Source organism: Saimiri boliviensis, chromosome 2, assembly GCF_048565385.1.
Source record: "Saimiri boliviensis isolate mSaiBol1 chromosome 2, mSaiBol1.pri, whole genome shotgun sequence".
In the NCBI taxonomy this organism is placed as follows: domain Eukaryota; kingdom Metazoa; phylum Chordata; class Mammalia; order Primates; family Cebidae; genus Saimiri; species Saimiri boliviensis.
In genome coordinates, this window is record NC_133450.1 from 81,084,059 (window position 1) to 81,110,551 (window position 26,493).

General features: G+C 52.9%; 2 protein-coding genes across 14 annotated transcripts in view; one reads left to right on the top strand and one right to left on the bottom strand.

Annotated features, from left to right (window-relative positions):
- The window catches only part of SHF (Src homology 2 domain containing F), a 108,914-nt gene extending 99,546 nt beyond the window's left edge, over window positions 1-9,368 (top strand). For 7 of the 10 annotated variants that reach the window (XM_074393675.1, XM_074393677.1, XM_074393674.1 and 4 more), the window contains 5 exons: window positions 1,230-1,436; window positions 2,953-3,093; window positions 4,348-4,519; window positions 4,664-4,783; window positions 8,458-9,368. In XM_074393675.1, the coding sequence (XP_074249776.1) occupies window positions 1,230-1,436; window positions 2,953-3,093; window positions 4,348-4,519; window positions 4,664-4,783; window positions 8,458-8,644 (827 nt within the window). In that variant the 3' untranslated portion in view covers window positions 8,645-9,368. The remainder of the gene's footprint in view (window positions 1-1,229; window positions 1,437-2,952; window positions 3,094-4,347; window positions 4,520-4,663; window positions 4,784-8,457) is intronic. The other 3 variants (XM_074393681.1, XM_074393680.1, XM_010339512.3) reach the window with 2 other exon arrangements.
- Window positions 9,369-11,046: 1,678 nt separating this feature from the next.
- The window catches only part of DUOX1 (dual oxidase 1), a 36,352-nt gene continuing 20,905 nt past the window's right edge, over window positions 11,047-26,493 (bottom strand). For 2 of the 4 annotated variants that reach the window (XM_074393669.1, XM_003928909.3), the window contains 13 exons: window positions 26,355-26,424; window positions 25,783-25,908; window positions 25,003-25,181; window positions 24,472-24,702; window positions 23,535-23,634; window positions 23,234-23,283; window positions 21,346-21,473; window positions 15,871-16,024; window positions 14,637-14,869; window positions 14,230-14,388; window positions 12,566-12,721; window positions 12,334-12,462; window positions 11,047-11,485 (listed from right to left, as the gene is read on the bottom strand). In XM_074393669.1, coding sequence (XP_074249770.1) covers window positions 11,363-11,485; window positions 12,334-12,462; window positions 12,566-12,721; window positions 14,230-14,388; window positions 14,637-14,869; window positions 15,871-16,024; window positions 21,346-21,473; window positions 23,234-23,283; window positions 23,535-23,634; window positions 24,472-24,702; window positions 25,003-25,181; window positions 25,783-25,908; window positions 26,355-26,424 — 1,838 coding nt within the window. In that variant the 3' untranslated portion in view covers window positions 11,047-11,362. Of the gene's footprint in view, window positions 12,463-12,565; window positions 12,722-14,229; window positions 14,389-14,636; window positions 14,870-15,870; window positions 16,025-21,345; window positions 21,474-23,233; window positions 23,284-23,534; window positions 23,635-24,471; window positions 24,703-25,002; window positions 25,182-25,782; window positions 25,909-26,354; window positions 26,425-26,493 lie in introns of all 4 variants that reach the window. The other 2 variants (XM_074393668.1, XM_074393667.1) reach the window with 1 other exon arrangement.

A 26,493-nucleotide genomic window follows, 5' to 3' on the forward strand; every position in this document is an offset into this window, starting at 1 on the left:
TGGCAATGGACACACATGGCTGGAAATACAGATGCAGCGAGTGCCATAAGGCTGGGTCATAGCATTAGGATAGGGAATTAGGATAGGGAGAAAGGCGTAACATCCAGTCTTGGGGAACAGAGGATCTAGGGAGAGGCCAAATGGGGGTGATCAGAAAGAACGTCTTTGCCAGGTCCTTGGGGAGGATGATCACTGCCTTTCCAATAGTCATTTTGGAGAAGCAGCTGTGACTTGTGTGACCTGAAGTGGCACAGGAGGCCACACAACTGAAGCTCAGATGTTAGCATTCAAGATAGGAAGGACACGATAATGGTGAGGGCTGGGTCAGTGATCCCAAAAAGAGAACCAATTAGCTTTGGAGAAGGTGATGAGTTTGAAGCCATGGAATGTCAAAGTGAAAGGTCTTTATGACGATGAATGTGACTTGTCAAAGGGAAAGTTTCAAGGAGGGGGTGGTCCACAGTGTCTGGGCAGCAAAGAATTCTGTGATTGTGAAATACCTTTTGTGGGCTGGGCGCGGTGGCTCATGCCTGTAATCCCAGCATTTTGGAAGGCCAAGACAGGTGGATCACCTGAGGTCAGGAGTTCAAGACCAGCCTGGCCAACATGGTGAAACCCCATCTCTACAAAAATACAAAAATTAGCCAGGTGTGATGGCTGGTGCCTGTAATCCCAGCTACTCGGGAGGCTAAGGTGGGTGAATTGCTTGAACCGGGAGGCGATGGTTGCAGTGAGCTGAGATTGTGCCATTGCACTCCAGCCTGGGCAACAGAGCAAGATTCCTTCTCAAAAAAATAAATAAATAAAACACATCATTTGAGACAGAAGGAAACAAATGGAACTTGGCAGCAGGGAGGAAGTGGACAAGGGGAGGATTGTGCCTCAGTTTCCTAAACGCATAAACTTTAGCTACCCAGGCCTTGCTGGCTGTCGTAGGATCCTTTTCCTGTCTTTCACTTTGGTGCCCACCTGCCTTCTTTGGGTCACTTACTTTTTTTTCTTTCTTTTAAATCCTGAAACATCTGAATCTCAGGGTCCCTTACTTTTAGAGAGCCAGAAGTGTTTTGAGGGTGAGGAACCCAGGATGCGTGGCTGCTGAGCTTCCCACTAGAGCCAGGGCGTCTCTTCTGAGGGAGGCCTGGTTTGTTGCTGAGAAGCACTGCAGGAGGAGGGGAGCCAGAGAGCCCGGGCTGAGGCCTCACCTCTCCCTTCCTGTCCTGCCCCGGCAGAGATCCGGGGCTCCAAGGAGACAGCAGCTCAGCCCTTGCCTCTGTATGACACACCATATGAGCCAGAGGAGGATGGGGCCACCCCGGAGGGTGAAGGGGCCCCCTGGCCCCGAGAGTCTCGCCTGCCAGAGGATGATGAGAGGCCCCCAGAGGAGTATGACCAGCCCTGGGAGTGGAAGAAGGAGCGGATTTCCAAAGCCTTTGCAGGTGAGTCCTGGTGGAGAGGGCAGGTCAGGTCAGCTGGGTCCTCTGAGCAGCTTTCCATGCTCAGGGGAATGAAAGGAGTGGACTCCAGGAGCCCAGGGAGGCCCAGGATCAGGACTCAAGGGAAATGTAGTTGAGTTCTATACCACAGAGGGTGGGCTTGGCAGTGTGGACACAGTGCTGTGTACGGAGTCAAGGAATGGCTGCAGAAGAAGGATGAAGGCATTTCCCTGCATCACCACCTCTTGGATGCCAAAAGGCCTAGACTACTTCTATCTTTTGGGAGCTGGGTATATTTAAAAATAAAGAAATTCCAAAACAGACTTATGAAACTCCTGGCATATGTTAAAATACTTAACATTTAACAAAAGAAGGCACTTACTTCAAACAATGAAAACGGCTATGGGTGTAACCTGAATTCGAGGGCTCTCCCTCCTAGTAGTAGGGCCCTGCCAGACCAGGGGTATCTGGCCCCAAGGAGATTTCTGAGGAGCAGAGTGAGGCTAAGAGAAATTCCTTAATTGTCGAATGAAGGTCACGTTTCTTCTGTTCCTGCCATACTGTTGTCCATCTCAAGTCCAAGTCAACCATGGAAAAGTGCATGTTAGCGATCTGAGGTGGGTGGGGAAGGAGCCTGGAGTAGGGAGAGGGCTTTTGCTCCTGGGTCCTTGATTCAGGGAGAACACAAAGGGCTCAAATGCCATTCAACTTCACTCCTGTCCCATATGCCTCTCTCCCCTGCTTGGGCAAGGGGCTTATCTTGAAGCTGGACCCAGCCCTCTTCTGCCCTCCCCACCGTAGCAGCCAGACTGGGAAACCACAGGATTCTAGTATTTTTCCTGTAAAGTGTATACCATTGAGGATAGGCCGTTTATCTCCAGAAGTCTCTTTGGAGAATCAATATTGTTTGGATTGCTTAATGGGAAAATCTATGCTCGTCATTAGGAAACCTCGTTAGCAGTCCAGCAGCCACCAGTGGCATCACTCTTCTCAAGATGGGGGGATTACATTTCAATAGAACATCTGCCCCCAGGTCTGAGTAATCCTGACAACCTGAGGTGAGGCTGGCTCATTCTCACTGCCTGTGAGTTCCCAGGCTGTGGGGAAAAAGAGAAAGGGAGGCAAGGCTGTGGGTGCCAGGAGGCTGTGGAAACCCAGGTGTGGTGCTGGGAGGTGCTGGTGACTCTTAGTCCTGCATTTCCTCTGTTCCTGGTACCTTTGGGCCCTGGAGGCTTGTGAGAGGTCAAATGAAGGGGACTCATGGGCTGGCAGAGCAAGACTCTGCATCCTGCTGCTTGTCACCCGAGCCTCCCTCCCTCTGACCCCGCCAGCCTGGTGTGGTCAATGTTGGCTCCACCCAGCCCTTGAGTGCCTTCCCAAAAGCCTCTGCCTCTGCCCCTCCTCCTTTCTAGGCTGTCCTGTGTCCTGGCTCTAGGTTTTGGTGTCTCAACCTCTGCCTCTTTCTGTCTCTGTCTCTGTCACTGTCTGTCTCTCTTCTCACTTCTGCTGCTGGCTCCAGTTGACATTAAGGTCATCAAAGACCTACCTTGGCCTCCACCTGTGGGACAGCTGGATAGCAGCCCCTCCCTGCCTGACGGGGACAGGGACATCTCCGATCCAGCCTCGCCCCTCCCAGAGCCGAGCCTGGAGGACAGCAGCGGTGGGTCCTGGGGGACTTCTGCCAGGGTGACATGTCCTCACCCCTCCAAGCTCTTTGGGTTGGGTTGGAGGAGCTGAAAGGTGGGGCAGGGTTTGGAGACCCCAGGAAAAATCTCATTTTGGAAGAAGAAGGAAAAGACAAAACGCACATTCCTCCCTTCCTCACAGCTGTGGGGATGATGTCTCCTACGATGGCCCCTTTCTAATGTGTTCCTCACCATGCTGCAAAAGTCTACCATTTTAAATTCACTTTGGGGAGAGCTTTGCTTGACCAGATCCTTTAGCAATGCGAATACTCCTGAGATGGGGGTGGGACAGGCACAGAAAGTGTGGAACTCATTGGCACAAAGGAGGAGATCTGACCCTTGCATCTGGTGACTGAAAGACAATAAGGTTTGAAAGTGCTGCAAGGAGAGAGAAAAAGCCCAAATGAGGAGAAAGCAGGCACTTAATTCTTCCTCTACGCTCAGTTCTGCCCAGAATGGGCATCCAAGTGTGTGTGCGCACAGGCATGAGCATTTGTATGTACATTGGTACCTGAATGTTGTATTTTTAAATACGAGATGAAGGAGAGTGTTTGTGACATACGTGCATGTGCATGCATTTGTGCCTGTGGCCACGGGACCTGCGGGGGCTCAGCCTTCTCTTATGTAGGCTCAGCTGTCAGGCCTCCCTGGTCTGGGAGGGCAGAGCTACCACCTCTGGGCCTCTGTGGGTTGGAGAGGGGAGCCAGTGGGCAGCAATGTTGGGGGTGGGGGAGGGGCTGGCTGGCTGGTGGCTTTGGGTGTGATTAGCCTGTCAGGATGGCACCAAGGGGAATCAGATAATTGTTCTCAGATCAATAAGTCATTTCTACAGAATGGCTTGGCAGGATGATTTGGAGAACGGTAATGAACTCTGAGGAGGAGAAAGAAACAATATTATCAACGCTGAAGCCACCCTGAAAGGATGGACTGGGGGAAGGCAGTCAGCTGCTGTGGAGGGAGAAGCTTGCATGGTTACTGGGGTTGCTCCTCTGCCCTCCCCTTGCATAATGTGGGGACTTCGAGGCCCCATGTGGCACAGAAGGCTGGGACCACCCCCACCAAGGGATGGACCCAGGATTATGTCCCCAGAGCCATTCAGACCCTTGAGCATGAGCTGCTCTTCCTTTGATCCTTTTTGGGGCGGGAGGAAGTTGGGCACTGGTTATTCAATAGGGACCTCTGAGGAGCTCTAGGGTCCTCAGAGTCCATGACTGATATATTCCCCACAGCCCAGTTTGAAGGATCGGAGAAGAGCTGCCTGTCACCTGGCTGGGAGGAAAAGGGGCGGCTACCTCCCCGACTCTCTGCAGGGAACCCCAAGTCAGCCAAGCCCCTAAGCGTGGAGCCCAGCAGCCCCCTGGGGGAGTGGACAGATCCAGCACTGCCTCTGGAAAACCAGGTGTGAGTGTCTGTGTCCAGCTGGGGACTCCCTCCCTGCTCCTCCCCTCCTGGCACTGGCTTCCCTTCAGGGGACACCCACAATGGGTGGGCCTGGACGGCGAGGGACCCAGCAGAGATGCCCCCCTTCCTCTCTCTTATCCTCAGCTGGTATCATGGGGCCATCAGCCGAACCGACGCCGAGAACCTGCTCCGGCTATGCAAAGAGGCCAGCTACCTGGTGCGCAACAGTGAGACCAGCAAGAATGACTTCTCCCTCTCCCTCAAGTGAGTGGGGACAGTTGTGGGTTTGGGGACAGCCAGCAGGGTGGAAGGGGACTCCAGTATTCCCCTCATGCCCAGCCAAGCTGGGGAGGTCCCCATCCCCCATAAACAATCCCCAGGCACTGGTGATCTGAGACTCAGCCCCTGCTCTCAAGGAGCTCAGAGTTCACTGGGAGAAATAGTTGATCCACAGTGTCTAGCTCAGAAGGGTTCTGTTCTAGCTGTGTGGCCTGGGCCCCCTTAACCTTTCTAGGCCTCATTTCCTTACTAATGAAGTGGATGGGGGAGAATATAGGGAAGGATTAGATGAAATAATGCATGGGAAGTGCTTAGCGTAATGCTGAGGGCTTAATAAAATTATCACTGTCATTATTATTAATGGAAGCCCAAGATGTTCTAGAAGCATTGACAATGAGATAGGAGCTTTGCCTGAGAGAGTCTATAGGGTCAGATGGGGGGCTGAGTCCTGGAAGGAGGGCAGGGCAGTGGACACAGCTATTCCTGTTTACTCTGAGGAAGTGAATGTGTGTGTGGGGGGTGGGGGGATGGGGGTGTCTGAGCTTTTGGGTCCTGGAAGAGGTAGGGAAGACAGGGCCCTCCCTTCCCATCAGCTTTCCTCCCAGGAGCAGCCGATCGGCTTACCAGACTCCCTGGTAGCATGGCCTGCCCTGCCCTGTACAACCAGGAGTTCTGCCTGGTAGACCCTGCTCCCCATGTTAGGAAGCCATTGGGGTGGTAAGTTCATTTGCCTCCTGCCATCACTAGTAGGACACCTGCATCACTTTCTACGGCCATCAAAGTACAGGTATTCAAACAAATCCAATCTATGGAAATTTGGAGCTACTAAACCAGACATATTTGGTGGATAATTACTTAACTTCACTAAAAGATAACAGAAAAAGTGGTGGGCGTGGTGGCTCACATCTGTAATCCCAGCACTTTGGGAGGCCTAGGCAGATGGATCACTTGAGGTCAAGAGTTCAAGACCAGCCTGACCAAAATGGTGAAACATCCGTCTCTACCAAAAATACAAAAATTGGCTTGGTGGTGAGCACCTGTAATCCCAGCTATTCAGGAGGCTGAGACAGGAGAATCACTTGAACCCAGGAAGCGGAGGTTGCAGTGAGTGGAGAGTGTGCCATTACACTCCAGCCTGAGTGACAAAGCAAGACTCTGTCTCAAAAAAAAAAAAAAAAGAAAAAGAAAAATGCCAAAGTGCCAGACTATAGTCAGGTAACCTGAGTTCTATTCTTGGATTTGATAAAATCCTAGGGAAATCACTTAATATCTCCAAGCCTTGGTTTCTACCTTTGCCAAATGAGTTGGTAGATACTGCTTTTTTCCAGCTGTCATACCCTAGGAGTCTCTCAATTATAAAATCAAAGGAGCATTTTTCAGAAAAGTTTTTGTCAAAAATTTGATTTACATAACCTCAGAAATGTGTATTGATTTAAAAATTATAGTTAAAGTTCATGGAGCATACTAAGTAGCCTATATACCATTTCTAAACCACCTATTCCCCTGCAAGATAGATCTCCTTTTTATAGACAGAAAATAAATTCAAAGAGGTTTGTTACTTGCCCAAGGCCACCAGGTAATAAAGTCCCCAAAACAGGATTTGAACCCAGCTCTGTCTGACTCCATAAACCATGGTATTCCAGGGCTCCACCAGTGCCATATTGTTTGGTACTGGCCAAGGTTAAGGGGAGATGCCAGGGGTCTGGCTTCCAGAGTGGAGCCCTTCAGGCCTGGGAGGTAAAATGGCAAGGCAGGCTTGGAGGCCTGGAGACCTGCTCCTGCCCTGGCTGTCCAGGCTCCGAATCTGTCTGCCAGAGCCTCGTTTGCATATAAATAGCTTCTCTGAAATACAATTACGGTTTCTCTTCTCTCTCTAATGGAAGGTCTTTCACTGGTAATTAAACAACTTCCTCCAAAAGCCTTGCCGGCCTGGTCCTGCAGCTCAGCTGGTCCTAACCCCACTCCGCTGAGGGTCTGGCAAGGGCTTTGCTGTGTCCTGATGGACCCTTGGGACTTTTTCCCAGAAGGTGGGAAAGCACAGCCATCCCCTCCCCAGGAGGTTGGTTATCCACATGGAGGCTGAGCTCTCTGGCCACTTGTCCTTCTTAGCCAGATCTGTCTTTCAAGAAGATACAATGTGCAGCTTTTAGGAGAAACGATTCCCCAGGTGGACTAAGGGGAAGGGGTCAGCTCCACTTGAGAAGAGGTGAAGGAAAGCAGGGCCTATGCTGCTGCCCACAGCCTTGGGCCTGACAGGGACACTGCCTCCCTTCTCTACCACCCACAGGGACTGTTTGCCTCAGGCCTTTGGCTCCTTTCCTCAGGACCTGTGCTGTCACCATCAGCCCCAGTTATCTCAGACTTACAGATGCCACCCCCACAACCCTGACACACCCAGCCCTGGGGCCCCAGGCCTTTTCCCAGCAGTCTGCTAGGAGAGGCAGAGGGATGGAATTGGGGGCCTGGTGTTTTCTTCCCATCTCACCTCTCTTCAGCCTCCCCACTCTGATTTCTCACTTGTGGGCCTGGTGAAATGGGTTCAGGCACAGCCTTTGTACCCAGGCCAGGAGAGGCGAGTGCTGAAGATTGCCAGCCTCACCTCTCTGGGGGGTGGGCCTCAGGATGGAGGCGGCCCCCTCACTGGTTCTACTTTTCACACTAACCTCTAAGCCCTATCCTTGTCCCCAAGTAGGCTCTGAGCAGCACTATAGAACACTTAGGCTTCAGGGCTTCCCAAAACATTCCTTGCCTGTGCATGGGCTTCAGACCTGAGGCCTGACTGACCAAGCCTGTGTAGTTTAAGACCTAAATGTTCTTGCTAGAGGTCTCTCCCCCATTCTTTCTCATGGGGCAAGGGTGCCTGGATATTTAGGAGTTAGCCAGAGCTCTGAGTAGTGGGGTCCTTGTCTTGAGGGCAGGGCCAGGCACTAATGCTGATTTATTGGGCCTGGTAGGGAGATGGGAGAAGCAGGAGCATGTCCCCTCTGAGCAAGGGTATGAAGTCATTGTAGGCGAAGGGCCTGATAGATGAGCTGGGGCTTGGTCCAAGACCCAGAGAGCAAGAGAGTGAAGGGATATCCCCAGGAGGCGGCAGCTGAGCACTCCCAGATTTTGGGGGGACTTTCAGACAAGCTTCCCCTTCCTCCTAGTCTTTAGACGGGAGAACCCCAAGCAAGCCTAGCTTGGTTGTCATATCTGTCCACCCACCCTCCTGCCAGGGGCATATTTTGTTCCACAGGAATCATCAGGAGCCCCTCACAGGTGTCCTACCCTACAGCTCACGAAGGGCGAAGTTAAACTGGCCCTGGCCACAGAGGCTGAAGGGCTGGGGTACCTGGACCCCAGGGTTGGCCAGCAGGGGTTGGGGGTGGTGCTGGTCACTCAGTTTCCACCGGCACACACCCTGAATACTCAGTATACACACATTCTTGGCACATCTGATGCTCTTACCACAAAGCCAGTGCCCAGTGCTACCTACCCACACTACCACCACCACCACCCCTGCTTTCTGGATTGACCTCCGCCTTCCCTAATCTCTCAATTCTCAGCTGGCTTCAGAACCACCACATTTGCTGTATGGTTGGGGAGGGTTACTGGATGGCTGGATGGGGGACTGAGAAGAGCCCCTACTCACCAAGGTCTCCCCTCCTCTTTCCCAGGAGCAGCCAGGGCTTCATGCACATGAAGCTGTCCCGGACCAAGGAACACAAATATGTGCTGGGCCAGAACAGCCCACCCTTCAGCAGCGTCCCTGAAATTGTGCACCACTATGCCAGCCGCAAGTTACCCATTAAGGGGGCCGAACACATGTCTCTGCTCTACCCTGTGGCCATCCGGACTCTTTAGATGTGAAGCCAGGGCACTGTGATAGACCTGCACCCAGCCCTGTGCCCATCACCTGGCTGAGGGCCATGGCTCTTCCCAGAGACATGATCTCAGAAATCTTTCTTCTCTCGGGATCTAGTAGAAGCTGAAGATTCCTTAATTTATTCTAAAGGGAAAGGGCTCCTGGGTCCTTGGAGTAAGGGGTTGTCTGGAGCTGGGGATAGATAAACTCTGGAGAGAAAGGATAGCCCCTGGAGGAACGGGGTTCCAGAACTGCTGGGGTCCTAGGAGTTTCATATTGGCAGCTCTGGCTCCTTTCCGACCATAGGGCAGAGGTGGTGACTTCCACCACCACCACCCTTCCCCACTGGGTCTGTGCGAGGTGGAATTCGGCCCCACGGGGCGCCTGACCATCTCTGCCTCCGTCCCCGCCTTCCACCCCACACCACTGGAGGGCTCGGCCCGGAGTCTGGTACGAGGTTTGGGGAAGGTAGGCCCCTGGGAAGCAGCCGGCTTTTGGGGGATGGGGAGAGGAGGGGAAGGGCTCGGGCAGAGGGAACTGTGCAGTCCCCAGGCCGCCCCGGCTCCGGGCCAGAGGCCATAAATAAACCCGATCCTGCCGGGCACGGCCGCGCCCGCGCCTCCGGCGCCGTCCCCGGCATGACCGGGGAGGGAGCGGAGAAGCGAGCTCAGATTCTGCTTATAAATCAGCTCTGGAGCAGACACAGCCCGGCTGTGAAAAGCACTTTCGAAGCATCAAGTTCCTTTCTTTGCCAAGATGTCAAAACATCCCCGCCGCCCCCGCCCTGGCTGGGAGCATCCGAGGCCCGCTAGCCGCGCAACGCCCCCACCCTGCGGCGCGCGGCTTCCCCGGAGCGCGTCCAATTTCCTGCCAGCAGCCATTTGTCTGGGAGGAGGGGAAGCGCGGAAAGACAAAGAGGCAGCGCGCTAGCCGGGGGAGCGGGGCAGCATTGCCACGCGGAAGCCGCGCGCCGGCGGAGGCGGGAAGGCTGGCGGGGCGGGCCCTGGGGGCGGTGCTAGTCTCCTTGGCCTAGGAACTGAGGGGCTGCCGCGCCTCCCTCGCGCCCTGAAGTATGGGTCCGTCTCGGGCAGACCCGCGGGCTGGGCGGCCTGAGAGCCCCTAGCCACCAAACCGCACCCCGGCGGCGCGCACTGCAGGAACCCGCCCGGGCCTGTGGGCCGGCCCCGGGAGGCTCGCTAAGCCGCCAGGCGGAGCTGCTCTCTGACCGCCTCAGGCCCGCCCGGACCCCGCGGGCAGGCGGGCCAGGACCCCTCGACGTGCTGGGCGGGCACCTTCGCGGACGACTACGCCGAAGGGCCGACTGAGGGCCTCTTCCAGAACATAAACGTGCAACCTCCAAAGCGTGCTGCAAATCACGGTACTTAAGAGTTTCTAAACCAGTGGCTATTTTCTCGAAATTGAGGATATGTGGTATGTAAACGTTTTGTGGGCACAATAGGAGGGATCACTTAAAATTGGGCACTCTTAGAAATTCCCTCAGAGGGTTGTCCTGTCTGTAAGTCTACTTGGGGAGCATCCAGCCATTTTGCAGATGAGAAAACAGGCCCAGAAAGGTTAGGTGATGTGTTCATCTGTCTCCTTGCCGTCATCTCACTACCTGGAAGAGCTATGGAAGTACAGGGGTCCGACTTTCCCATTTCTCAGAGAAGGGCTGGGAGTGACTGAGGTCCTGGGACAAGCCAGGCGGCTCTGGCTCCCTATAGGTTTCAGCTGAGTCCGCACCTCCCGTGTTCTTTTCCCCAGCCCACCTCCTCCAGAAGCTTCCACACCCTCTCTCTTTGCCCCTCCAGAGCAGGCTCACCAGGCCTCACGCTAGCTGCTCACAGGCCCTCTGTCAGGGAGGCCACCCCTGTGCCAGGGAAGGGATCTCTAGCTGGGGCACTTTGCCTTGGGCCAGCTCCTTTACTCAGGACACTGGCCAGCTTGAGAGATGTCTGGGCCAGCCTGGTGAGCTGGCTGGGTGAGTGGCTTCCTCTTCTCGTGCCCCAACCAGTCCTAAGGCAGAATAAAGAAACCCTGAAGGCAGAAAAGTGATTTCTTTGTAAGGGAGACTACTGGAGCAGGAAAAGGGCTGAGGAGCATTGCATAGATGAGGATTGGGCCAGGGTCTGATGAAAGTACGTGCTTAAAACCTTGGGTGAAATCAGTTGTAGTCTTAGACTGCGGTGCTGAGTGGGTTTCTGTAAATGGCTTGCCTTGGGTCCAGCCTCTACCTCCTCCAAGGCATTTGCCAGCCCTTCTGATAGTGGGGAGCCCAGAAGAGGAGGTCTGGGAGTAGGGAGGTTCTAAGATGCCAGTATCGGTGCTCCCATTTCATCCTTAAACTCACCACCCCAACACACATACAGGCATGCGCGCACACAGTACTTGCCAGGTCAGCTTGTCTTTTGAGGTTTTTTTGTGTGTGTTGTTTTTGTTTTGTTTTGAAGTCGAAGAAGAAGTTTCAGTTTGCCCCCAACCAGTAGCTCCCCTACTTCTCTCTAATTCCTAGACACTGCCCCCCATTTCTCCAGGTTGAGACACATCCTGGAGTCCCTGAGCCCACACATGGTGACTGACCATGGCCACCTGGAACAAGGTTGAAAGGTCAGAAATGAGAGAAGGCTGAGGTAGCCAGAAATAGGAAGAACAGAAATGAGGTATGGGCCCAAAGCTCTGCCCAACTGGGCGGTAGGCAGAGCCCTTGGGCAGGGGGCCTAGAAGTTCTCATAATGGTGGGAGAAGTGAGTCCGGTCCTGCCTGTTTATGAGCTGACAGGCCTTTTCCACATTCTTGGTCATGCCAGGGGGGCCACAGCTAAACACTCCGATCTTCCGGACCTGTTGGAGGAGGAATAAGTGAAGGCTAGCTCATTGCTCAGAGGCAGAGCTAGCTCAGTTTTCAGAGGCAGGGATAACTCAGAGTTCACAGGAAGGGTAGCTCCATAGTTCAAGACCAACCTGGGCAACATAGCAAGATCCCTGTCTCTACATTTTTTTTTAATTAGCTGGGCATAGTGCACTAGTGGTAGTCCCAGCTACTTGGAAGGCTGAGGCGGGAGGATTGCTTGCGTCCAGGAGTTGGAGGTTATAGTAAACGGATCGCACCACCCCACTCCAGCCTGGGTGACAGAGCAACACCCTTTCTTAAAAGAAAAAGCCAGCAGTGCTCCTGATGGTTTGCTTTGTACCATGCATGGTGAGGGCTGGCTTAGTATTAAGTCTAGTGGAATTTTGCTAAGTGCTAGATCAACATTTCTAATAGGGCTTGGGTTAATCAGTGTTCAAGTTGAGGAAAAGCTCAGCATCTCATGGAGGGCTAGCCCAGTAGTGACTAGTGCAGTGCTCGTGGTAAAGGTTAGTTACCTCAGTGTCTAGGGTGAGGGCTGACTCAGTATTAATGGTGAGGGTAGCCCTGAGTTTATGGCGAGGACTAGCTCAATAACTGAGCTCTTCTTTCTGGACAATACATCATGGCTTCAGAGATGGCAAGTCCCTATTGCCTGCCTCCTCCTTAGCACCTAAGGGTGACCCTCCCACCTATCCTTTCTCTTCCATTACGCCACCAATCTCCCAGGGGATGGGTTCTCATCAGCAGTCGATTTCTTCCTTGATGGTGCAGGGTTCGGAGCTTTGTTCAGACCCCAAATGATAAAGATGAAGAGAACCTGGATATGGGTGAGACTGACCTGGGGGTGGACCTCCTGCAGGGAGTTGAAGAAGGGCTCAAAGGGCGGGCGGCCAAAGTGGGTGATGGAGCGCAGGCCCGTGAATAGACTCCGGTTCAGAACCTTTTGGAAGTGCCGCTCGCAGATGTACTGTGGTAGAGAAGGGTGGAACAAAGTTCAGCCAGGCACAGCTAGGGTCAACTTCTAGCTCAGACAGTGTCCCACATACCCTGCCTGGCGGGCCCTGACATACCAGCATGGTGGTCCTGAGGTCGAACTTCTCAGCCAGCTGGGTGATGTAGATGTGCACAGACACCAGGTCCTGGTGGTCGTTCTCCTCCACCTCTCGGATGATGTCAGCCAGCCACTCAAACTGACGCTGAGTCCTTGTCACCCAGATGAAGTAGATCTGGGGACACATGGCCGGAGCTCAGGACTCAGCTCAGCCTCCCTAGATCCCAGGGGTATCCATACCGATAGAACTCTTCTGACCTCAGTCAGCTTGTGTCCCTCCCTAGACAGGCTGGTGAGATGGAGTGTATGGGCCATAGGGCCAGACTCTGAGGCCAGAGATGGAGTTGCCCCAGGGCACGGAGAGGTGGAAGTGAGAGATAGCCCAGGGTCATGGGAAAGGTCCCTTGGTGATTGCCAGGTGAAGGTCTGTGGGATGGGAAGCAGCTCTCATGCTCAGCCTGTCCTACAGTTCCCTCCAGTGGTCCCTGGGTGAAGGTCTGTGGGATGGGAAGCAGCTCTCATGCTCAGCCTGTCCTACAGTTCCCTCCAGTGGTCCCTGCTTAGGCTGCCAGGTACCTAGTGCCTGAAGGGCATTTCACAGAAAAGCCTCAGGGAGACCCAGCAGCTGCATGGGCAAATAGGGATAGGATCAAAGAGATCAGTGGTTGGAAGCTGCCCTGTGGGGAGCTTCTGAGCAGGAAAAATGGGGCTGTATAGTTAAGCAGCAGAAGGCTGCTGGGTGCAGTGGCTCACACCTGTAATCCCAGCACTTTTGGAGGCGGAGGCAGGTGGATCATGAGGTCAGGAGTTCAAGACCAGCCTGGCCAAGATGGTGAAACTCCATCTCTACTAAAACTAGAAAAATTAGCCAGGTACAGTGGCAGGTGCCTGTAATCCCAGTTACTCGGGACGCTGAGGCAGGAGAATGGCTTGAACCTGGGCAGCAGAGGTTGCAGTGAGCCAAGATCACACCACTGCATTCTAGCCCGGGCAACAGAGTGACACTGTCTCACAAAAAAGAAAAAAAGAAGAAGCACAGAAGAGGAGGGGAGCTGTCACCCTCTGAACGCTGACAGCACATGGGCTGGGCCTCTGCCCACTGCATTCCAGGGCCCCTGACTCACCTGCCAGGCCCAGAGAGACGAGCAGGGGCCTGCCACCAGGTCCAGGCTGGGGTGAAAGGACCCATGCGAGGGCCTCAGGGTTTGAGCTGTGTTCCTGGTGCCAACCTGGCCCAACAGCCCTGCCTTGCCCCCTCTCCTCCTCTTCCTCTTGATCTGAGCCAGTTTCATTTGTGCCCCACCCATGTGCCCTTCCCTTTTCCAGTGCAACAAGGCTCCAAGTGCTGGGCTCCTCTGTAAGAAGGAATGGGTTTCTTCACCCCCTCCAACCTTTCCTAGAGGAACTTTGAGAAGTAAATCCTATGTGGAACACCCCTAACTGAGGGAAGGAGTTTTTGTAAACCAGGCTGGATCCTGGAGGCATCTGTAAACCATTTCTGTCCTTCAGGGTCTAGGGTAATATCCTGATACCACCCCATCCACGACCTAACCCCGGGTTTCAAACCAACTTGCTGCTGCCCAGTTCAGGGAAACCAAGAACAAAGGCAGGGGAGAAAGGCACAGATGGGTACCATGACAAGGAAGAAGGGGCCACGGGTTGGTGGGAAGAAGGGGCACTCACCTTCTTACAGAATACTTGGCAGCTGACTGATGACTTGAAGACCAGGTCTTTGAGGATAGAGGCAAAAGGGGTGACCCCAATGCCCCCTCCCACTAGCACTGACACCTCGAACTTATGCCACTCCTGGTGGCCCTCTCCAAATGGTCCATCAAGATACAGCTGTAGGGAAGCACGTGGGTTTTAGTTAAGCTTGGCCACCACCATAGATCTGAAGTCAGAAATGAGAGAGAGGGGAAGGCAGATACATATATGGAGTGAGGGGAAGAGGAGGGTTTGTGCCATTATCTGTAACAACCCGTCTCTAGGTGCGGGGAGGGAAGGAACAGAGTGGGGAGTCTAGTGCTGCCGGGCCAAGGCCTTCAAAGGAGATATGGGAGCATGTGACACATCTGGCCTGGGTTTGGTACCTTTGGGTATCTGGCACATCTGTCACCCGTCGGGGCTGAGTAGATCTCCCTGAGGCGAGTGGTCCAGGGCCCTGCTGCCCGGATGTGCAGGCTTAGTGTGTCCTCATGGGGCGCGGAGGTCAGTGTGAAGGGGTGGTACTCAGTGGTCCCCAGAGACAGGCAAGCAATCCGCACCCACTGCCCCGACTTGTACTCAAAGCCCTGGGGCCGCTGGAACCGTAAGTAGGTCACTCCTGGGGAGGGATGGTGGGTGGAGGCTGCTGCCCTGAACCCAGCAACAATGTGGCCTCCAGAGAGCTCCCCACGCGCAGCCTCAGTTCTGCTTCTGGAATATGACTAGGGAAGCCTATTCCATCAGAAGCTCACCCTGAGGGAGGCCAGGCAGCACTGGGGCTGAGAGTCAGCTGGGCAAGGGGAAGCCTCACCTGAGCTTCTCTGCTCTGTGATGAGAGAGGCTTAGGTCCTCTGGCAAAGGGCTCTTTCCTACCAGCTTTTTTTTTTTTTTAAGATGGAGTCTCATTTTGTCCCTAGGCTGGTGTATAGAGTACAGTGGCGTGACCTCAGTTCACTGCAACCTCTGCCTCCTGGGTTCAAGCAATTCTGCCTCAGCCTCCTGAGTAGTTGGGACTACAAGCACACACCACCACCCCCAGCTAATTTTTTTTTTTTTTTTTTTGAGACAGAGTTTCGCTCTTGTTACCCAGGCTGGAGTGCAATGGCGCCATCTCGGCTCACCACAACCTCCGCCTCCTGGGTTCAGGCAATTCTCCTGCCTCAGCCTCCTGAGTAGCTGGGATTACAGGCACGCGCCACCATGCTCAGCTAATTTTTAGTATTTTTAGTAGAGACGGGGTTTCACTATGTTGACCGGGATGGTCTCGATCTCTTGACCTCGTGAGCCACCCGCCTCAACCTCCCAAAGTGCTGGGATTACAGGATTGAGCCACCGCGCCCGGCCATAATTTTTTAATGTTTAGTAGAGACAGGGTTTCACCATGTTGGCCAGGACTACCTCTATCTCTTGACCTCACGATCTGCTCACCTCAGCCTCCCAAAGTGTTGGGATTACAGGCGTGAACCACCATACCCAGCCCCCATCAGCTTCTTTGTCCTCGCCACCCAAAGTCCCTGCAAGCTCCACTGGGCCCAACCAGGAGACTATGTGGTATATACTCTGCCTTTGCCTCGTCAGCTCCCTAAGTGCCACCAAGCTGATCTCCTGCCAGACTAGTACCTGAGGGCAGCAGCTCCGCCTTTACCACGCTGATCTCCACCTTCTTCCGGCTCAGGCTCACCAGCTTGTCGCCCCCATAAATGATTGCTGGGACCAGGAAGAAGATGTGGAAACGGGGCAGCTGGATCAGAGCAAAGCTACCGTGGATGATGAGCTGGATGGGGGAAAGAGCTCTACTGAGACCTAGCGACACCCACGGCAGAGTGTGGGGCCAGCTCAGGCCTTAGACCCTGCATCCTTCCCCGCTGGTATATCCAGCCTCCACCTTACCACATACCATGCTCCTTCCAGGGTGCAAAACCTCACCACTCCCAACTCCATCCTCCATAGCATTCCATGAGGAATAAGAGTATTTTCCAGATCCCTGACACCACTCTAGACCAAGCGATGTCGCCTGTCACCTGGACATATGCAGCAGCCTTCCAGTGGAAGGTTGTCTTGTCTTGCCTCACTATAATCCTGTCTCTTCAAGGCAGCCAGTGTGACTTTCTAAAATTCATTGTATCATGTTCATCCCCAGCTTTAAAAGCTTTGGTGGCCTTCCCATTGCACTACAAGGCCTCACAAGTACTCTGACCTCTAGCTGCTAGCCATTCTCCCCTCTTCCTCATACGTGGCAAGTCCTTTCTGCTTTAGGACCTTTGCATCTCCTGTCTGCAATGTCCTTCTCGTTCTTTCCATGGCTAGCTCAATCTCATTTTTCAGGTCTCAGTAGAAACACCACCTCCTCAGGCCTCCCTTCAGTCCTGTCTACCACATCTGCCGGTTGACTCTCTTAGAGTATGCATTGTCTTGCTTATACCCATTACTGGAGATAGTAAAAACAAAACAAAAACAAAAAAAACAAAGAGTATGCATTGTCATCCATAGTACTGTCGTTTTTGGGGGATGGGGGGACAGAGTCTTGCTCTATTACCCAGGCTGGAGTGCAGTGGTTCCATCTCGGCTCACTGCAACCTCCGCCTCCCGGGTTCAAGAGATTCTTCCTTACCCTCCGGAGTAGCTGTGATTACTGCACCCGTCACCACAGCTGGATAATTTTTTTTTTTTTTTTTTTTTTTTTGAGACGGAGTTTCGCTCTTGTTACCCAGGCTGGAGTACAATGGCACAATCTCGGCTCACCGCAACCTCCGCCTCCTGGGCTCAGGCAATTCTCCTGCCTCAGCCTCCTAAGTAGCTGGGATTACAGGTACACGCCACCACGCCCAGCTAGTTTTTTGTATTTTTAGTAGAGACGGGGTTTCACCATGTTGACCAGGATGGTCTCGATCTCTCGACCTCGTGATCCACCCGCCTCGGCCTCCCAAAGTGCTGGGATTACAGGCTTGAGCCACCGCGCCCGGCCAATTTTTGTATTTTTAGTAAAGACGGGGGTTACACCACGCTGGCCAGGCTGGTCTTGAACTCCTGACCTCAAATGATGTGCCCACCTCAGCCTCCCAAAGTGCTGGGATTACAGGCATGAGCCACCACACCCGGCCAGCAGTACTTCCGCTTGCTCATTCATTTACATGTTTACTGTTGTTTTTCCCACTGGACTGAAGGGGTAGGGACTGTTTGCTATTATAAGCTCCTAGCAGTTTCTGCCTGGCATACAGAGGCACTCAATAACTGTTGGGGAAAGGCTTTTCCCCAGTTTATCCTCTCCTTTTCCAGGCTAAGAATACCTAACTACTTTCCCTTTTCCATGAAATAACTGACAGGTATCATCCAGCTCTGGTCCTTTCCCTAGTAAGTTCATCTAAAATGGTCAGACACTACTTGGCCACATTCTTCCCATTTGCTTGCTCCAGAGTCTGGCCCAGTCTGACTTCTGCCTCCACCTTTCTTTAGGACCTTCCCACTGAGGGCCCAGCAGCCCCACAAATGGCCAAATCTCAAGGTCTCCTTTCAGGCCACATTGGCTCCTACTCTTGGCAGCCTGAGGCATAGTGACCAACCTCTTTTTTTTTTTGAGACGGAGTTTCGCTCTTGTTACCCAGGCTGGAGTGCAATGGCACGATCTCGGCTCACCGCAACCTCCGCCTCCTGGGTTCAGGCAATTCTCCTGCCTCAGCCTCCAGAGTAGCTGGGATTACAGGCACGCGCCACCATGCCCAGCTAATTTTTTGCATGGTGACCAACCTCTTGCCACTTCTGCAGCAGTGCTCTACTGCTTCTCCCACTTTGGGCCACTGGCTTTCCATCTCCTCCACTGGCTTCATTCCTGCTGCCACTCCCAGTCATGGGTGTTGCCCAAGCCTGGTTTTGTCACGCTCTGCTTTTCTCTTTTTCTTTTCTCTGTCATGCTCTGCCATGTGGCCTGGCCTCTCAGCTGAGCCACAGCCCCTCAGTTTCAGCTGCAGCCTCCACATGATCACCAGCAGCATGTCCTGCCACAACCTAATGCCCTATAACCATCCACAGCAAGGCCTGTCCCCTCTGTCTCCTGAATGTCCTATCGCCGTTCCCATCTCTGCACCTGTACTCATGCCCTTCCTTTTACCCAGGTTGCTCTTCAGTTTTCACTCTGCCCTGTCAAAGCTTAGCTTGTCTCTCTGAGACTCTTGGTCAAGTCCAATCTTCTCCTCAAAGTCTTCCCTAGCCACTTTAGCCCAAGTGAAACTCCTTTCAATGAACTCCTGTAACTTCCTCTTTGGAACACTTCATTCAGTAATTAATCCTATAGCAAGTGTTCATTTTGATCGTTTCATACATGTGCCACTTTGTCACAGCGAATCCTAAGTTCCTAAGGAACAGATAAGAGTCTCCCCTTCTGCTGCTGGGTGCTACAGAAAGCTAGTACACAATAGACCCTTAACAGATTTATTTTTATTTTTTTTTTTGAGACAGAGTCTCACTAAAGTGCAGTGGTGTGATCTCAGCTCGATGCAACCTCCGACTCCCGGGTTCAAATTATTCTGCTGCCTCAGCCTCCTGAGTAATGGGACTACAGGTGCGTGCCACCATGCTTGGCTAATTTTTTAGTAGAGACGGGATTTCATCATGTTAGCCAGGATGGTCTCAATCTCCTGATCTCGTGATCCGCCCACCTCAGCCTCCTACAGTGCTGGGATTACAGGAGTGAGCCATCCCACATGGCCAACAGATAGCTTTTAAACTGACCTCTGGTTCTGCATTTAGGAGTTCCTTCCCCCAGCTGAGTCTTCCTAGATTCTTGAACCTTTCCCTTAGAAGACTAACTGAAACCTCTCTGAGCTCTTCTTTAAACTGGCTATTCCTTCCCCAAGTTCACTGTTTCATTGTGGAGCCTACACCCACCCCTGAGGCTTTCTGAGCCTCCAAACAGGCTGAGTACAATGGCAGGGTGATGTCATGCTGCTCTGTTTATACACCCTATTTTGTGCTGGCTTTCCTTTTAAACCACAAGGCTGCTGCAGATTCCTTGTTGGCTGGTAGGATAGGGTGGTAGGGGTAGCCAGCCAGCTCAGCCTCTGAGGTGCTAGCCCTGCCCTCTTCTGCCTGGATCAGAAGACTGGCCATTCTTCCCCAGGGTCTAGTCTATGCTAGGGTCCTTTACTTGTAATTTCTCTTTCTGCTTGAATTTAAGTGTTCACACCTGGGATAAGTGGGAACGAAGAGGGTACTTTTGCCCTGATGAGGGGAGCCCAGATGAGATTGTCCCAAACTGCAGATGAGTATAGCCTAGCATAGAGGAATGCACCTTTTTTTCTTTGTTTTTTTTTTTTTTGTTTGTTTGTTTGTTTGTTTGTTTGTTTAGAGAGGGTCTCCATCAGTGGCCCAGGCTGGAGTGTAATGGCGCGATCTCACCTCACTGCAACCTTCACCTCCTGGGTTCAAGCAATTCTTATGCCTCAGCTTCCTAAGTTAATTTTTGTATTTTCAGTAGAGAAGGGGTTTCACCATGTTGGCCAGGCTGGTCGTGAGCTCCTGGCCTTAGGTGATCCACCCATCTTGGTGTTCCAACATGCTGCAATTATAGATGTGAGCCGCTGTGCCTGGCTGCAGCTATCGAGTCCCTGACTTTCCTGCCTGCAAGAAGGGTGGCTTAGAATCCTAGTGATGCCCATACCCCAGGACAAATCAGAAAGTGCTCTGGGTCTTAGGGAGCCTGCCTGGCCACCCTTGTGGATTTCTCATCTAGTTCAAAGTAGCTGCTCTATCACCAAGAACAAGAATGTCATCTCCACCCCCACAAGAATCAGTAGCCAAGAATGCTAGGGCTCCGCTCATCATTGGGAAGAGGAAGAGAGGGTAAATTAGTCACAGCTTCCAAAGAAAGAGATTTCTTAGGAAATGCACATCATCATGCCAAGGCTGAGTAGTCATCTTCAGAACTGTGAAATGCTGAGCCACAGGCAAGATGAAACAGACCCTGCTGTCAGTGAGGACAGAACCGCACCTGAGAGAAGGCAGGTCAGACAGCAGGAGCCAACCTGATTGAGGCCATGGTGTACTGTCTCTTTGTTTCAGCACGAAGCAGAGCCCTATGTGCCATTCTGCTGCAGGGAAGAACTGGGGCCTTGGGACTTGGTTTAGCTTCTAAATGAGGCCCTCAGAGTACCTTTTGGGGAAAGGTCTCTCTTCATGAGGAAGGCAGGCAAGCAGAGCCACAACACAGGGACACAGAATCAGCTTGGGAACTAACCATCTAAACAGCCAGTGAGAAACCCAAGGGAGGCAGAAGGTAGAGTCTTAATCCATTTGATCAGCTGGGCACTGTGGCTCACACCTGTAATCCCAGCACTTTGGGAGGCTGAGGTGGGTGGATCACGAGGTCAGGAGATTGAGACCATCCTGGCTAACATGGTGAAACCCTGTCTCTACTAAAAATACAAAAAATTAGCTGGGCGTGGTGGCACGTGCCTATAGTCCCAGCCACCTAGGAGGCTGATGCAGGAGAATGGCTTGAACCCGAGAGGCAGAGGTTGCAGTGAACTGAGATTGCACCATTGCACTCCAGCCTGGGTGACAAGGCAAGACTTCGTCTCAAAAAAAAATCATTTGAATCATTTGATTGGCAGTCCATCTGAAGACGTTTTGAACAAGCTTATATGCTGTACAAGTGGCAGTTAGTTGGGTGGTATGACTAATGCCCCCCAAAATAGGATCAGAACAAAAATGGCAGAACCCATTTAATATAAGTTTCTTCAAAAAGGGTGATGTTCTTTTGGGTGCAAGTAGTCCACCCAGGAACCAAATGCAGCCACCCAAAGTGAGGAAAGACTAGCTGGGCAGAAGTGACATAGAGGTGTCTTTGAGGAATGGAGATTAGTCTGGCAGGGCTGCTACTGCAAAACCCATGCTAGGGAGCTGACCTTCCAAGTGCTGCATATTGGGGTCATCCTACTGGAGAGCCCTGTACTATCATCTCCACCTTCAAAGAGGGATGTGGAGAAGTGAAGAGGATGCTTCAGATAGCTTGAAATAGAACGAATGTCTCAACCCTCCTTCCCTCTCTGGAAATGTCCTACCCATACCCTCCTGGCCTGGCTCATCACCAAAAGCCCTCACCAGGACGTAGAGCAGGATGTAGAGGTGGTGGGTCAGCCAGAAGCCCCGGAAGCTGCGGCGGCGGAAGTGGTGGGAGGCGAAGACATACATGATGGCCAGGACCAGGAGCAGCACAACCCCTGTGAGGCCTGCAACATGAACATAGGGTGGAAGGTGGAGAACAGTGCCTTGAAAGGGGACTATTCTGGGGCTTCCAAGGTCCCCTCTCTACTGCTCAAGTTGGGGTAAGAATGTCCCAGCGTTCTCCTCTGGTCCTCTCTCCCCACACCACTGATCTTAAGTACCTTTTATTTCTGCAGACCTTATTCATTTTTTATCGCCCTTGTCACCATGATTTTTTTTTTTTTTTTTTTGAGACAGTGTCACTCTGTCACTCTGTCACCAGGTTGGAGTGAAGTGGCAAAATCTTGACTCACTGCAACCTCCACCTCCTGGGTTAAAGTGATTCTGTCTCACCTTCCCAAGTAGCTGAGACTATAGACATGCACCACCATGCCCAGCTAATTTTTGTATTTTTAGTCGAGATAGGGTTTTGCCATGTTGGCCAGGCTGGTCTTGAATTCCTGGCCTAAGGTGATCCTCCCACCTTGACCTCCCAAAGTGCTGGGATTATAGGTGTGAGGCACTGTGCCCAGCCGATTTTTCATCCATGTCATTATTTGGTTTTTGTATGTCACTTTCCTTACCCTCAGGTTTTCAAGTACAAGGAATGGGCTAAGTTTGCCACTGAATCCCAGTGCCTAGTGCAGGGGCCTGGCACACCATGGGCCCTATATAAATGTGTGCTGAATGAATGGATGCACAGGGTGTCCACTCTGGGCCAGACAATAGAAATGGCAGGCCTGCCCTCATCGAGTCATTGGTCTTTGTCCCTGCATCACTCTTCACTGGCTGCCATAGCACACAACATGAGCACTGGCACTGTTAGTGGCTGGGCAGGACCACACTACCTGCTCATCACCAGAGTCCCCAAGTACAACCCAGAGTTGGTGGCAGGCCCCTCCTCTCACAGGGGATGCAGGCTATGGGTATATAGGGGGATAATACTGGAGCCAGGGCAGGGTGGGGAGGACAGAGAATGGTCCCTCAAGTGATCAAGGAGGAGAGAGGCAGAAGTTAAGAAGATTAGAGCCCTGAAGTATAAAAAAGCAAAGGTTAAGAAGGGATCTAACCAAAGCCTGTAAAGTCCTAAAAGGAGAGGAGAGCATAAACACAGCCTTAGCCACTAAATCTCAGTGTGCAGGAATTAGCAAGCACCCTCTGAAGTTCAAAGCAGATCATTTTAGGATTAAAAAAAAAAAAGCCATGCTGTGTTTCACAGAGAGGAGCCAGTATAGAAATTGTCTTACCCCAAGGAAGGAACAGACTGAAACTATAAATAGCTTCAAGAGAGTTTGAATAGATTCACAGCTAATAGCTCTAAGATGGGTGATTATAAGGAGTTAGAAATATCCCCCAAACACTCTTCTCAAGGCATACTGGATAGAGGCCTCTGTCTGGATTGACAAAGAGCCTGACCCCTCCCCCATGCAGCTGGAGCACAGAATTTCTCCAAGCTACTGTTATGGTATGTGTGTGTTGGAGGAAGAGGTAGCCACTCCTATTCCACTGGAACTAGTCCAGAGTAGGAGGTATTTCTCCTACTACCCCTACTAGAGGAGGAACTAGCCCAAAGTAGGGGCAGGAACCCAGCTAAGCTGGGAGGAGGACTGCATTGCAGAGTAGCCTAAGTCTCCTGCCACCCAGTAGTGTCCTCCGGCCAGAGGGCAGAGCCTGGGTCACCAGAAGAGCTGAGTGAGTGAACCTGGTCTGCTCCGGGGTGCAGAGAACCCAGAGCCTCGAGCTCACAGTCAGGTCCAGAAATTCATGGATCAGGGAGGGTTCTTACCTGGTACAGTCTGGAAGAACCACCAGTAATACTTCTGGGGAAACTCAGACCTGTGTGAAAGGGACAGCAAGAGAGACCCTGAGAGATCTCTGGGACTTCCAGATGGGACCCTCCAGGGGAGGCATCCCAACTCAGACGCCAGTCTCTCCTGCTGACTTGGCATTGGGGGCTCAGGCTGGTCACTGTCTGTCCTGTAACCTAGAAGGTGACACTCTCCTCCAAGCCAGAGAATTTGTTTCTTTCCACCCAAAAGGAATCCTCCCACTACACAACACATACACACACACTTACACCTACTCACCCGTCATCATGGAAGAGGCCAGGAAAGAGGCAGGAGAGGACGCTGAGGGGGCTGATGGAGAACAAGTACACATTCACCACGTGGCCCACGCTGTGTAAGACTAAGGAAGAGCAGACGGTGGTGAGCCTGGGGCAGCCCAGGGTAGGTGCTCAGCCCAGGGTGGAGGACTCTGGCTAGAGTAGGGGGCCTGAAGAAGCACCCTAGGGGGCTTCTGACCTTTTTTTTTTTAGATGGAGTCTTGCTCTGTTGCCCAGGCTGGAGGGGGGCAGTGGTGCAATCTTGGCTCACTGCAACCTCTGCCTCCCAGGTTCAAGCAATTCTCCTGCCTCAGCCTCTCAAGTAGCTGGGACTACAGGTGCATGCCAGTACACCTGGCTGATTTTTTTATTAGTAGAGACAGGGTTTCACCATATTGGCCAGGCTGGTCTTGAACTCCTGACCTCGAGTGATCTACCTGCCTCGGCCTCCCAAAGTGCTGGGATTACAGGCGTGAGCCACAGCACCTACCCTGGACTTTTAACCTCTAACCAATCTCCTGGCCCTACTGCATACCCCACAGACACACCATCCATGCACATAACCATGTGAATCTGAAATTACAGCATTACAAGTTCACTCCTATGCTTTCTCTCACAGAGTCATACTTTAAAACATAAAAAGTGGGAGAAATGACACATTAATGCACACTCATTCTGGGGTGTTAGTAACTCGTCAGGTGAGGCTAGTGTGGTACCCTGGAAAGTGTGGGGAGAGGCACTTGGCAGTGACTAGTGATGGGCTCACTCCCTGGCTTACTTCACACCCTGGCCCAGGCCAACTCCATCCTGATGGAGAAGGACGTTAAAGGTAAATGCCAGCAGAGAGGGGTCTCTCAGAGGAGGGGAAGCCAGCGGGGTGGGAGGCCCTGGAGAGCCTCCCAAGGACACCCAGGCCCTGCCTGTGAGGACGATCGCGGTGGAGGCAATGAGGCGATGGAAGTCGACAGCGGCGTCGAAGGGCACGTAGCGGTTGAGGAAGGTTTCTCGCAGGAAGGTGATGAGGTTGCGGCACATGGTGAGCAGGATGTAGGAGAACATGAAGGAGATGCTGGCCGCTGTGCCCCGCGACAGGATGATGCCCACGCGGGTGGTGTCCGTGATGCCCGTGTGGTGTGCGGCAAAGGCGTAGTCTGCACAGGGGGCCCAGGCAGGCAAGGGAGGGGCAGTGCAGAGGAGAGAGAGCTGGTTAGGGAGGTCATCAGCTGCAGGCTGGTTGCCACTCACAACAGGCGTCCCCCCGCACAGTCTTCACTCAGACAGGCTCCATTCAGCAAGTTGCAGTCACCCGACCCAGGGCTGGCAGACCCAGGGCTGTCAGTTATCGCAGGCCCAGCCCTGGGGCTGTCTGTCACTCACAGTAGGCCTCACCCCCAGGGCGATCACTCATTGCAAGCCTAGGGACAGGGCTTGTGGTAAGTGAAGTCACTCACAGTAGGCCCTCTCCAGGAAAAGTCCCCCAGCAATGGCATAGAACACGGCCACGCAGCCGATGTGGCGCCGGTAGTTCTCAATGAAACGCTTGAACTGCTGCACGGTCTGGTGGAGACGGCTGCGTTGGAACTTCTCTCGGTGCGCCTCAGTGAACAGCAAGGGCTGGAATGACGTTACCCTGGGAGACAGGAAGCCTTAGCCCTTGGCCCCCCATCAGACCCAACACTAGTGGGGCCCCGCTTCCCTGAGGGGAGCCGCCCAGAAGGAGGGAAGCCCACCACTTCCGAAAAAGGAACTGGGTGACTCTTGTGGAAGTAGGTTCAGACCTCACTACATCAGGCTATATTGCGCTCCATAAGCAAGCTGGCAGTGGAGGGATGGCCTGGAGTGGTCATTTCTTCCCAGGAGATGTACTCCATCCACCCATGTTCATTCACACTCAGTCTGTAGCTCCCAAACCCCACCCAGCACTCACAGCCTTTACTAGAGACTCAAAAGACACCGCCTCCATGAAGGCATTTCTGACCTCCCTGGCAGAGATGAGTGCTTCCTTGAGTTCCAAAGCCCTTCGCTCTTACCACTATTAGAATAGTCATCAGTTGACATTGAAATGATGAGTGTACCAGACCATCTCCTTAGATTGTGATGTTCTTGGACAAGGACTGTTCACCCTGCCTGTACCCACAATGTTTAGCACAGAGCCTAACAACAAGGAAATGATGTGTGTAAACTGAAGGAATGGGTGAACTGCCTGGGCTTATGGGGAAGAGCAGGCATACTTCTTGCCAAACCTCCGCCGAATTTCCTGGGGAGGGTCCGTGTCCATGGGGCACTGCAGTCTCTGAGGTGTCAATTCAGTCTCAACGCCGCTGCGGGAACAGCGGGCACTCACTCTGGGAGAGGGACTAAGACAAGAATGGTAAGAGATAGGATGCTAGCCATCTCAGCCACTTGTTCCTCTGCTGCCCTGGTCTGCCTCCACACCCATTCTGCTGAGGAAGGATCAGAGCTGTCAGAAGGGGACAGCAGGATTCCCAAGGACACCTACAGACAGAGTGAGTCAGATCTTGGGGGTCCTCACTATGGCTGCTGCATAAGCCTTTACCCTTCACAAGGGCATTGGGCCAGTCTGTAAGTGAGAGGGAAAATCCAGCAGGCTTTCTGCTTGGCCTGGCACAGGGCTGTGTCTGCCTAGAGAAAGGGGTGTCTTTTTCTAATTTGTTTGAAGGTGCTACATGGGCTAGCAGTGGCCCTGATCCCAGCCATTCAGGGGAGAGGGATGTTGGAGGGAGGAAATGTTGGAGAGAAATGGCAACATTTCCTCCCTCCAACATCCCAGATGGAGGCTCACCAGATCTTCTCCTGGCTGATGTAGGAGGCTCGCCGGCAGAGGTCCTTGATGACTTCAGGCACATCCACCCCTGCAAAGCAGAGCCAGGCTAGGGAGGAGCGCAGGGTCCAGAGCCCAGGAGGGTCTGGCTCAGATGCAC